Genomic DNA, 11,998 nt, shown 5'->3' with positions numbered 1-11,998 from the left:
AAAAAAAAACTGGTGATGGGTATTAAGGAGGGCACATATTGCATGGTGCACTGGGTGTTATATGCAAGTAATAAATCATGGAACTTAAAAAAAATAAATTCAATTTAAAAAATTTAAAAAAATAATAAAGTAATCTCTGCATCCAATGTGGAGCTGGAACTCACAACCCCAAGATCAAGAGTCACCAACTGAGCCAGCCAGGTGCCCCTGAACATACCTTTTGTGCAGAAGGGGGTCTACTGTAATAGCTAATTTGAGCATCCATGAGTGCCAGATTCTCTGCCATTTTATATAGTATATTAATGCTTCAATTTTGTGAAGAGAGATTATTATCCTCATTTTACAAACAAGAAAATGGAGGCTCAGAGGGAGTAGAAAGTGGGTAGCCTGGTTGAAGTCCTGCAGCAAGAAAGGGAGGGAGCTGGGGCGCCTGGTTGGCTCAGTCATTAAACATCTGCCTTTGGCCCAGGGCGTGATCCCAGGGTCCTGGAATTGAGCCCTGCATCGGTCTCCCTGCTCCACTGAGAGCCTGCTTCTTCCTCTCCCACTCCCTCTGCTTGTGTTCCCTCTCTCGCTGGCTGTGTCTCTCTCTGTCAGATAAATAAATAAAATCTTTTTTAAAAAAAGGGAGGGAGCCACTTTCGGAGCCCCAAGTGGGTCCTACCCCAGGCACTAGGCTCTTAGCCCCACACAGTGCATGGGCTGTGGAAGCTTCTGAAACCCATACTCTTAGGAGCTGCTCTGGAAATGGTCACTAATGCTCTTCCCAAGGGGTGGGAACAAGTTGTATTTGTTTTCCTGTGGCGGGAAATACATTCTGCTGCTAACCCTGAGGCCTGGTGCTACTGTGTGAGTCCAACCACACACACACCTGAATTTGTGATCATTCCCTAAATGCATCTTTGCTCCTCCCGTGGGCATTTCTCCATGTCTACCATAAGCTCTCTGGAGGGGGGAATGTTTATAACTCTTCTTCCCAACCTTCCCTATGGTTGTAACCTCCTTCCAGGCAGGAAGTGCTCCCTCCTGTCTCAATGGCTTCCCTTCTGCTGCAGGCCCACCCCTGGCTGCCCATGGATTCCTCCGCAGAGGTGGAGCGTTACTGTTCCGTGTTGTCCTCCTGACATCTGCAGGACAGGCTGTGCTGCTTAACTATGCATGCGTGGGCGGGGTGTGGGTGCAAGCAGGGGCGGAGAAGGGGCAGACTCCCCACTGAGAAGGGAGGCCAACACAGGCCCCCATCCCAGGACCTTGAGATTATAACCTGAGCCAGGTTATAAGTCAGGTACTTAACTGACTGAGCCACCCAGGGGCCCCTCCTGAAGCTGTCCTTTAAAGCCACCTGGGTGCTAGTGTTTGGCTGGGGAGAAGGAGGTTACTAGTAAGGAGACTCTAGACTGTTAAAGGGGCTCCAGCTAATGTGATTGATCTGGAAGCCTGGCTGGTGATGATATACAAGGGCTGGGGGGAGCCTATAATTAGGAACAGTCCTTCTTTTGGTAGGTTTCCTGGCAATTTCCCCAGTGGAGAAGGGTGTGTCCAAATTGCCTGAGAGTGCCCTGAATTGACAGATTTGCTTTGATCCTTTTTCTTTGCCTATGAAGTTTCTTATTGTGAGGCCCTGCTAAGCTGGTACCTTCCCACAATGAACTCCCATGGCCATATTCTTCCAAAAGCATGCTGTACCCTGTTTGGTGGGGCTTCTCTCTGTATGAGAGGGGCTACGTCCTCTGAATCTGGAGTCAGACACAAGTGGTTATGAATCCTACCTTGGCCACCTTTCAGCTATGTGACTTTTGGCATGTGGTTTAATCTCTCTGAGTCCCAGTTTATCTCATCTGTAAAATGGGGGTAATGATAATATCTCCCATTATACCATAATATTATATGAAAATATGTTATGATCCAAAGTTATACTATTTATTTTAAAGTATATAATGCCAGGGCGCCTGGCTGGCTCAGTTGGTAGAGCGTGCGACTCTTTTTTTTTTTTTTAAAGATTTTATTTATTTATTTGACAGAGATAGAGACAGCCAGTGAGAGAGGGAACACAAGCAAGGGGAGTGGGAGAGGAAGAAGCAGGCTCATAGTGGAGGAGCCTGATGTGGGGGCTCGATCCCATAACGCTGGGATCACGCCCTGAGCCGAAGGCAGACGCCCAACCGCTGTGCCACCCAGGCGCCCCAAGTATGCGACTCTTGATATTGAGGTCAAGCCCCACATTGGGTGTAGAGCTTACTTTAAATAAATAAAAGTATTTTAAAAAAATATATATTGCCATTATAATGTGTTATGTATTATAAGTTTGTACATATATATTTGTATATATAAAATATTCTATAGCACCATTATAACACTCCCCGTATTTCATGTACTAACAATATACTGTAACATAATAACCTATTTTACTGTGAGACTTAGATTATGTAGGCAAAGTGTTTAACACAGTCCCTGGCACACCATGTAACTTAATTGCTGTTAATTATTGTAATCATAGTTTCTGTGGACCGCAAGATATAAAACAGGGGCCCATTTACTCACTGTGTTCTGCTTGCTGTACGTTGTTGCTTTGGAAGCAGTGAAGCTCATCAAATAATTAGGAAAGCAAAGCCCAATTATAACCCAGGAGAGGAGGGAACCGTATCCAGGGAGATGTTTTGTTAAACTCTTCAGTTTTTTTCTTGCAAGGGGGAAAGGCTTTTTTAGAAGAACTTAGACCAACATGTTACTTAATAGAGAAGTGTATTAAATCTAAATAACAACCCATGTGTTGTTTGTCTTGAGATATTATTATTAGCCTGGGTTTTTACTGTTATACGTGTGGGTGGGGAGGAATTTGAGTCAGAAGTGGGGCTGGATATAAAGACACAGCTTTTGATAAGTTGTCCCAGCTTTTCTGTGTTGGTCCTGTGCCCCTGGTCGAAGGCTGTTCTTGGAGCCAGAATTTGGGAGGAGGGGAAAGGGCTCTGCACTGACATCTTTGAGAACTTAGCAGTGATGGAACTGGATTTAGAACCCCCATCCCATCTTGACTATGCACTGGGTATCGTTCCTCCCATTTTGCACACAGGCAGTTTGAAAGCCCAAGAGAGAAAGCCTCAAGGTCAGGGTCACACAGCTAATAAAACACCATGGGATCTGAGATCAGACAACCGAGACCAGAATCCTGATTTCACCTGTGTGCTGTTAGTTGGCACTTAACATCCTTAGGTCTCTGTTTTCTTATCTGCTGAATGGGTACAGTGACAAACCCTGGCTTGCTTTATGAGTCAGTGAGACTAACTCTGTGAAGTCTCAGTGTGCGCTGTTTTAAGGACTCAATACCTGTTAGCTGCTATATTTTGCGTATTCATCTCTTTCCTGTGGGAGAGCCAATTAAGATTTTTACTCGAGCCTGCCTCAAGCCTGTGCAGCGGTCACTTTTGTCTGGCATTACTGCTCATTATGGCGGGGAAGTCAAAGTACAGGTGTGGCTATCATGTGAAAAACCAACAACTTAGTACCTCCTTGGTACATTGGTGACTAAAACCTCAGGGAAAGTCCAAGATGGACCTTTCTCAGGGATGCTTTTCAGTGAGCTGGTACTTGGAGCAAACATGAGATTTGAATTTCCATATTGACAGACTCCAACAGTTTTGGGAGGAGTAATTTATTACTCCATGAAAACATTGTAGAAGGTGTCCTTGGAGGTCTGTTGGCAGCTACAAACTTGGATTCACTCTCCGGGACAGAAATAAGGTGTTGCTGGTGTGTCTGGAGCTGCCCAGCCACACCACTGCTGCTTTTCTTCGCCCTTCTGTGTACCCCCGTCTGGTGCTGACACCGCCGGAGCCTGCCTCTGTCTCCTGTAAGGATACTGATGCACGTGGACACATTGATCAGTGAGGGAACCGGTTCCGGCTGACAAGGCAGTGGCTCTGTGTCCTGTGGACCGTCCCTCTAAAAAGTCTGGAGCTCAGGTGTGGCCTCCACCAGGGAGAGTTCCAGGCTCAGCTGAAGCTGTAAACACCAGCTGATGATGTCCGTTTGGGAATTGCTTGTGTGTGAGAAACAAAGATCAAGATCGGGAGCTTGGTCTGGCTCCTTGATTGCAACCAGGTTGAATTTTAGATTCAATTTGATTTTTTAAGGGTCGGGGCTTGACTATTTCTAAGGGACTCTGGAGCTCTGGTCCTGGGGTGCTGGGAAGGAGTTCGGAGTGCATTTGGTTGTGAAGGACTGCGGAGCTGTAGACGAGGCCAGCTGCGTCATCGGCCTGGGCCGTTTCTCCAGGCATCTCTTTCTGATAAACGACGTCTGAAGTTGGTGATTTCCTCTGAGCATCCAACCCATGAGTGACGAACACATTGTCTTGTCTTTTCTCCTCTTCTAGGCCTAGGCGGCAGCGGCAGAACAACTTCCCCATGTTCCCCTCCCCTAAAGCCTGGAATTTCAGAGGGGTAAGTGTTTTCCCGGGCGTGGTCCCCACTGTTCTACACCCTATTCTGGCTGCTCCAGAAACGTGCTGTTGGGGTTGGCTCTACTAATCGGGCTTCACCCAAAAAAGCTGTGTTTCAGCACTTGGAGAAATCACGTTTGTATCAGCAGTTGTGGCTTAATTAAAAACGTTAAGTGGCTCAATTAAGTGCCTGCTGATGTCCGTTTGCCTGGTAGGTCTTGGGCTCCTGGAAGCATCTGGTGAAGAAGCCAAGTCAGGGTTGAGGAGGGGGAGGCATTATACCTGTTTTCTGGGGAACCTGGAGGGATGGGTGCACAACGAAGAAAAAAGAAATCGGAAATGTACCATCTGTTAATATAAAGATTTATGACTTTATGGGGAGCTTTGTTTTCCATAAGGAGAAGTCTGGAAGCTCTAAACAGATTTTTAAGGGGAATCATAAAAATCTCCCAATCATAAAGCTGTAGACCCGTGGAATTATAGTCAGATCTAACCTCCTCTTGATGCAGAGTTCTCTTCCTTAACATAATAATATTAGTAGTAATAATAATAATAGTGTATAGAAGCCCTGCCGTGTGCTAAAATGAATTCTAGCTCTGACCTTAGGAAAAAGACCCTTGTGTGTGTAAAGAATGCTCAGAGCTCAGTTTTACCACCTGGCCTTTGCCTGAGCTGTTCCTTCTGCCTAGAACACAGCCCCCTCTGTCCAGCACTGCACTCCTACACACACTGCAACTGGCCCACCCACTTCATCCCTTGGGTCTAAGCCTTGACATCACCTCCTGTGGGAAAGCTGTCTGAGCTCAGGCACCACCTGTGGACCCCTGCACTTTCTTCTCATTGTTGGGATGAGATAGTTGGTGCCTATGGAAATGTCATATTAGAAGCTCCAAGCATCAGGTCTGTAGAGACCTTGTCATTCTCTCTTATTCACTGCTGTATCCCTGGGCCTAGCACCTACGTACTTAATGACTTTGTTGAATGAAGAAACAGATCTTTCACATCCATCAGATGCAAAGTCCACTTCAGGCTGTGTTTCGAGCTCACGTCTTCGGTCTTTTCAGCACTGTTTTTTCTAGTGAGTTCACTGAGTTCCCCTTTAGTCTCCTACGTAGAGCTTAGTCATTTTCCCCAAGTGTGTTATTAAAAATAAATATAGATCATGGCTCTATTTCCACTAAGTTTACAATATGCTTTTTACTGAGTACAAAGAGAAACGTGTTGACCTCTTAAATAGGCGTGCATATCTTACCGAATGTAAGTCCTGTGTCTCCTAAGCTGTTTATGGTTTTGTGGATAAGATCCCCTTCCTCCAAGTGTGTTCAGTTGGATGATCATAACCATTCGGTGGAAAAAGCCTTGTGTGGTCAAATAAACTTGAGGCACACTGAGAGCACCTAATTAAATATGTTCACCGCTGTGGGACTTCTCAGAGCCTTTGATGTGTTGCTGTGCTTGGAGACTACATTAAGGTGAGTTGATGGCGTTGGTGGCATTTCCCAAAGTCATTGCTTATAAATTCTGGTTGACAAGATAGTTTGTACACACTTTGGAATAGTTGACATTTATTGTCGATTTTGAACTGTAGAGAAATTAGACCTTTTATGAGCAAATTGGTCTTTTTTTGAAGATATTTATTTTCTCTCTGTCTCTGGCCTCCCCTCAGGGTAACCTACCCTTCCTTCTGATTCAGCAGTGGTCACTAGCCAACTCTTGGGGTACATTGGGGTGACCAACCACCCAAGTATACCAGCCATTGTCCTGGTTTTAACACTGGAAGTCCCAGGCAAACTGGGACAATTGATTACCATACTTATGGCCATAAGACCTCTTCAACTGTTTTCTCTTGAAAAATGTTTTGTGAATTTTTGAGCACAACTCTGTCTTATAGAAATTGCTACTCAAAGGAACCTGTTAGATATACACTTGGTTAAAGTGACCCTTTGATAGCTTCATCCCTGCATGGTAACATTTGAAATTAGGGAATAGTTAAAATCGTTGGAGTTAAGTAGAGTCTGTTAGGTGGTTAGGTCAGCTGTGGTGTTTATTTTGGTCCCTTGTCCATGCTTTTGATTTCTCCTGGCCCATGGGGCGTATTGGTAAAGTTAGACAAACTGACCTCAAGATATGCAAGAGGGAGATGGTCTGAGGCTTGATCAATTGCCACATTGGCCAAATTGATCTCTTTCTGTGTTGGAGCATAATCCTCCCTGACATATAGAGAGTAGGAGGGAACGCTACCAAGTGGAAACACCCTTACTCCCAGCCAGGCCATGCTTTGTAACCATCATTATGGTAATTGGAACTGAAGAACACAAAGGACCCAGAATGCCAGGATGAAGACTTTTGAGGCATTATTAGCTAATACATTTTCTGTAATGAAATATGACTCCCAGGCCTGTTAGACTGAGCTGTGCATGCTGTCTTAGGGCAGGGCGTGCTTTTTGTGAACGCTTTATTTTCTTCTTTATTGAGAAAGGAAGGTTTTAGAATCTGTGCGCTAGCAAATTTCCCATATTTGTATATGTGGCAGAGGAAATCGTTATAAGCATTCGTAATTCCATTCCTCTTTGGCTTGTAAAGAATAAAGATCCTGTGTTAGTTCACTATATTCTGGGCATTGGTGGATTTTGGGGGTGGTGTGGGGAGAAGTGGTGGGAGAAGATGGATGGTAAAAGGCGAGAGGACAAGGAACCACATCACTCTAGATGAGAAGCCAAGAGGGACACACGTGAGGGTTCAGGAGGGAGCTGGAGCATGAAGGGAGGAGAGGGAGTGGTTGGCATCTTAATAAGGAGCCTGGAAAAAGAGAGAGAGGTTTCAAAATAATTTTAAGGAAAGTCTTTCTGAGTGAGTTGTATTGTAACCCCTTCCTTGTCTTCCCTGGAAACATTCACTGCAGATCTGCATTACTCCTCAGGGCATTAGGAGTAGGCTTTGTGGTTTTCCTTTTTTGGGGGGCTGCAGTTTTTGGCTATAGTGAGGTTCAGGAAGAGCTGGTGACCCTTGGATGACACTCTGTCTACCTACCAAGTGATTTAGCCTTTTATAGGAGTTGTCCTTATTAAGTGCTGTTTGGGTCTCTTGATTCCCACTCTTGTCTAAGCAGACAGAGACCCTTGGTGTTACCAACCCTCCTGGCTCCCCCACCTTCCTGAACAAGACGTGGGGTCGTGCCCGTCTCTCACCAGACCCATGGGTGCTGCATATACGCTCATGGAAAGAAGCCAAGAGGAGGTTTTGGTTGGGGCAGTTAGAGTGGGAACATGAGTAAAACCAGAACAGAATGACAGGAATAAGAAGGTGGGACCCCGTAGTACTGTTACTAAGTGCTTCTGTCAGGTGCTTACTGCACATCTGGTCCCCATCTGGTTGAGGCAGTGCTGAGCTCAGAATTTCCACCCTTCCATGTTCAAATATTTGCTACAGCTCCTCCGGTTAGCTGAGAGAGAGAGAGAGACTGACTCAGGGAGGAAACTCACTCTAGAAGTGTGGAAATCTCAGGAGCGTAACTCCTACCATTGCCTGTTAGTTAACTAGGAAGTACTTAGCAAGACCTACTGCTCCATACCAGGCATTGATGAGGTGTTAGAACTGACGTTTCCATTAAATAGCAAGCAGAATTTTCATGGCTGTTGCTTGTCTTGTCTCTTTCTCCAGTGCCTGGTCTTCATTCTTGCCTAGGCCATTTGGGAAGAAATTTCTAGACTCTGAAGCTTTGGAAGAAACTTTGGACATTGTAGCCCCAACCTTTTAATTTTCAGATGTGGAAAACAAGGCCTAATGTATTAGGACTCTTGATTGCAAATAATAGAAACTCAATTAAAAGTAGCTCAAGTGGAAAGGGAGATTGATTGGCTCATGTGACTGAGGGACACCGAGGTGGGTAGGCTTCAGGTACAACAGTATCCAGGGATACTCCCTTTCAGCTTTGTTACTTTTGGGGTATTGGTCTTATCCTATGTACTACATGTGGACTGGGCCCACATATAAAATCCCAGTGAAGGGCTCTGATTGCCCTGGCCTGGGTCATGTAGCTGTGCCTTGGCCAAACACTGTCATCAAGAAGATGGACCAGCCTTGGTCACATGTTCCCTCTGAAGGAGTTAGGTGGATGGGGTTTTGTCAGGGCAGCTCCATGAGAGCTCCTTGAGGTAGGGAAGGGTCATTTGCTCCAAGGAAGAGTTTGGTACTGTTACCAGATCTCTCCCGGGTCTCTCCCAAGAGATCAGAACTAGAACCTGGTTTGTGCCTGCTTCACGCTGCCTTGACACATTCCAGGTCCTGTATTTGGAAGGAAGTGCACACTCCTCAGTGTCGTTGAATGTTTCTTGAAGGTCAGACTGGAATGTTCTAAAATTCACAACTCAGTAGAGTGACAGTCTCTAAGACTCAAAACATATGCAGCCAGGCAAGGATTTATTGTGACCTCACTGTGTCCACCCTGCAACAAAGGTGGCACAGAGTTCTCTCTCTTGTAGCGTCACTCGGTACATTTATCTCCACTTCCTGAACATCAGCTCCGAGCAAGGCCATGGCAGTCCTGCATGGTAGATGTATTTATTCCCATATCAAGGATGAGGAAACGGAGTCCCACACGTGCTAGCTTGCCTAAAATCACAGCTGTATTAAGTGACAGAGCCAGCATTTGAACCCAGGACTCTCTGTCCCCAGGCCTTTAGAGCTATTACCTCTTTATTTATTTTTAAAAGATTTTATTTATTTATTTGAGAGAGAGAGAGTCAGCGCAAGCAGGGATGAGGGGCAGAGGGAGAAGCAGACTCCCCACTGAGCAGGGAACCCCCGTAAGGCTTAATCCCAGGACCCCGAGATCATGACCTGAGCAGAAGGCAGACACTTAACCGACTGAGCCACCCAGGCATCTCACATATTGCCTCTTTAAAACAAGGCTGATGATGCATACTTTTCTTCAAAGGAAGTTAGACATGAAGATCTTTTTTTAAATGCGAGGGACAATGAGTATGCTATGGTAAACGTCATCACCCAGAATGCCTTTCTATTCCTTGGACTTCATTTTTTTAAAGGCTTGGTCTTCCCTACTATATGAAAAAAATAATTTGTTACCCTGTTTTGTATTTGTAATGATGAATACAATTATAACAGCTCCACTAATCCTAGGTAAGTAGCCCCTAGCATTCACTTAGGTTATACCAGGCACTGTGTTGAGGGCTTTATGTGTATATTACTTCCCAGGACAATCCCAAGAAATTGATGTTGTTTGAGCCTCATCCTCATTTCATAGATGAGGAAGTAGATTGTGTAGTTTTCCATCACTGCGTAACAAATCACCACAACTTTAGCAGCTTGAAACGCTAGCCACTCATTAGGTCACAGTTCTGTACGCCAGAAGTCTGGGCGTGGTGTGCCGGGTCCTCTGCTCAGGGTCTCACAAGACTGAAACCAAGGTGTCGGCCAGAGTGGAGTCTCATCTTCCAAGCTTATTCAGGTTATTGGGGGTGATTCAGTTTCTTGTGGTTTTACGACCAAAGTCCCCATTTCTTGGCAGATTGTCAGCCAGGGGTGGCCCTTAACTCCTAGAGGCCCCTCTCGGGTCCTTGCCATGTGGTATCCTCCATCTTTAAAGCCAGCAATAGAGAATCTGCCTCACATCACATATTGCTTATGCTTTGTATCGCTCTGACATGAAGAAGAGCCCAGTTCCTTTAAAGGGCTCACCGGATTAGATCACCACCCAGGTCATCTTCCTTTTGAAGATCAAAAAGCCAATGATTAGTAATCTAGTCATGGGGGTGATCCTTCATCACATCCTCAGGTTCTGCCTGCACTCAGGGGAGGGATTACACATGTGTACACTGGGGGCTGGGAGTTCTGGGGGCCGTGCTAGAGTTCTGCCCACTGAATAGAGGTTTAAAAGTGGAGCAGCTTGCTCAGGGTCACATGACAGGCAAGTGGTGGAGCTGGGATTCTAACCTGAACTCAGCTCATTTCCAAAGCTTGTGTTCCTTGCCAGCACCTTTTGGGAACTTCTCTTCAGTATGAAATTACTAACCTCCCCAATATACGAAGGACTCTTGCAAAGCAATAACAGAAATTTGAAAACCCAATAGGAAAATAGTTGAAGGGTATGAATAAACAGCACAGAAGAGAAAATATAATGACAGTAAACAAAGTCAAGTTGTTCATTCTAACTCATACTTTAAAGACATTTTTAGGGGTGCCTGGGTAGCACAGTCGGTTAAGCATCTGACTCTCGGTTTCAGCTCATGTCATGATCTCAGGGTCGTGAGATCAAGCCCCACGTCGGAAAGTCTGCTTGGGATTCTCTCTCCCTCTGCTCCCTTTCCCCCCCGCCAAGTAAATATAAATCTTTAAAAAATGAATTAAATAAAATTAAAAAAATATTTTTAAATGACAAAATAAATAAAAACAATACTATAATAATGTATTTCATTTATTTAGCTCTTGTAATATGTCAGCTACTACTCTTAGGGCTTTGCATGTCATCACACCTCCAACAACCCTATTAGATAGATACTATTATTATACCCAGTTTCTTGATGGGCAAACTGAGGCCCAGTATTTTAATTACTCATCTTCAAGGTCGCACAGCAATAAAGTGGTGGACGCAGCTTTTGAACCCAGGAAGCCTGTGCTCTCAGCTGTGTGATTGTTGAAAGTGCAAATGATGGAGAAACATATAACATAAAACTATACGTTTAGGATTAAACCAGTAGGTAAAGAAGAGCAAACAAAAATAACAAAAATGAAATTCCCCCAGAGAACATATTATTATATACGCAGAACAAAGTCTGAAGGAATCTCACTGTTTACGGACAGCCTGGGAGTGGCACCAGGGAACCACTGCCGTGGTAGTTATGTTCTTGGCAATGTCTGAATTTTTGAGAGAGAGAGCATATATTGCTTTTATAATTAGCAAAAACAACAAAACTTATAATAATTACACACAAACTCCTTCCACAAGCAAAATCTCCCACAAGCATGAGGAGGCTTATTCTATTTTATTTTTTTTTAATGATTTTTTTATTATATTATGTTAGTCACCATGCAGTACATCCCCGGTTTCCGATGTAAAGTTCGATGCTTCATTAGTTGCGTAACACCCAGTGCACCATGCAATACGTGCCCTCCTTACCACCCATCACCAGTCTATCCCCTTCCCCCACCCCCCTCCCCTCTGAAGTCCTCAGTTTGTTTCTCAGAGTCCATAGTCTCTCATGTTTCATTCCCCCTTCTGATTACCCCCCTTTCTTTATCCCTTTCTTCCCCTACCGATCATCCTAGTTGTTATGTTCCATAGATGAGAGAAATCATATGATAATTGTCTTTCTCTGCTTGACTTATTTCACTTAGCATTATCTCCTCCAGTGCTGACAATGTTGCAGCAAATGTTGAGAATTCGTTCTTTCTTATAGCTGAGTAATATTCCTTTGTATATATGGACCACATCTTCTTAATCCAGTCATCTGTTGAGGGGCATCTCGGCTCCTTCCACGATTTAGCTATTGTGGACAATGCTGCTATGAACATTGGGGTGCATATGGCCCTTCTCTTCACTAC

At 44.7% G+C, this 11,998-nt stretch overlaps 1 protein-coding gene across 1 annotated transcript in view; it reads left to right on the top strand.

The window, feature by feature from the left end:
• Window positions 1-11,998, top strand: part of ARHGEF3 (Rho guanine nucleotide exchange factor 3) — a 308,374-nt gene that overhangs the window by 92,818 nt on the left and 203,558 nt on the right. Inside the window, exon 3 of the mRNA XM_034658496.1 lies at window positions 4,373-4,439. Coding sequence (XP_034514387.1) covers window positions 4,373-4,439 — 67 coding nt within the window. The remainder of the gene's footprint in view (window positions 1-4,372; window positions 4,440-11,998) is intronic.

Source organism: Ailuropoda melanoleuca, chromosome 4 (genome assembly GCF_002007445.2).
Source record: "Ailuropoda melanoleuca isolate Jingjing chromosome 4, ASM200744v2, whole genome shotgun sequence".
NCBI classification, from domain to species: domain Eukaryota; kingdom Metazoa; phylum Chordata; class Mammalia; order Carnivora; family Ursidae; genus Ailuropoda; species Ailuropoda melanoleuca.
Note: the sequence above shows the minus strand (reverse complement) of the source record. Positions and strands in the feature narration are given on the sequence as shown.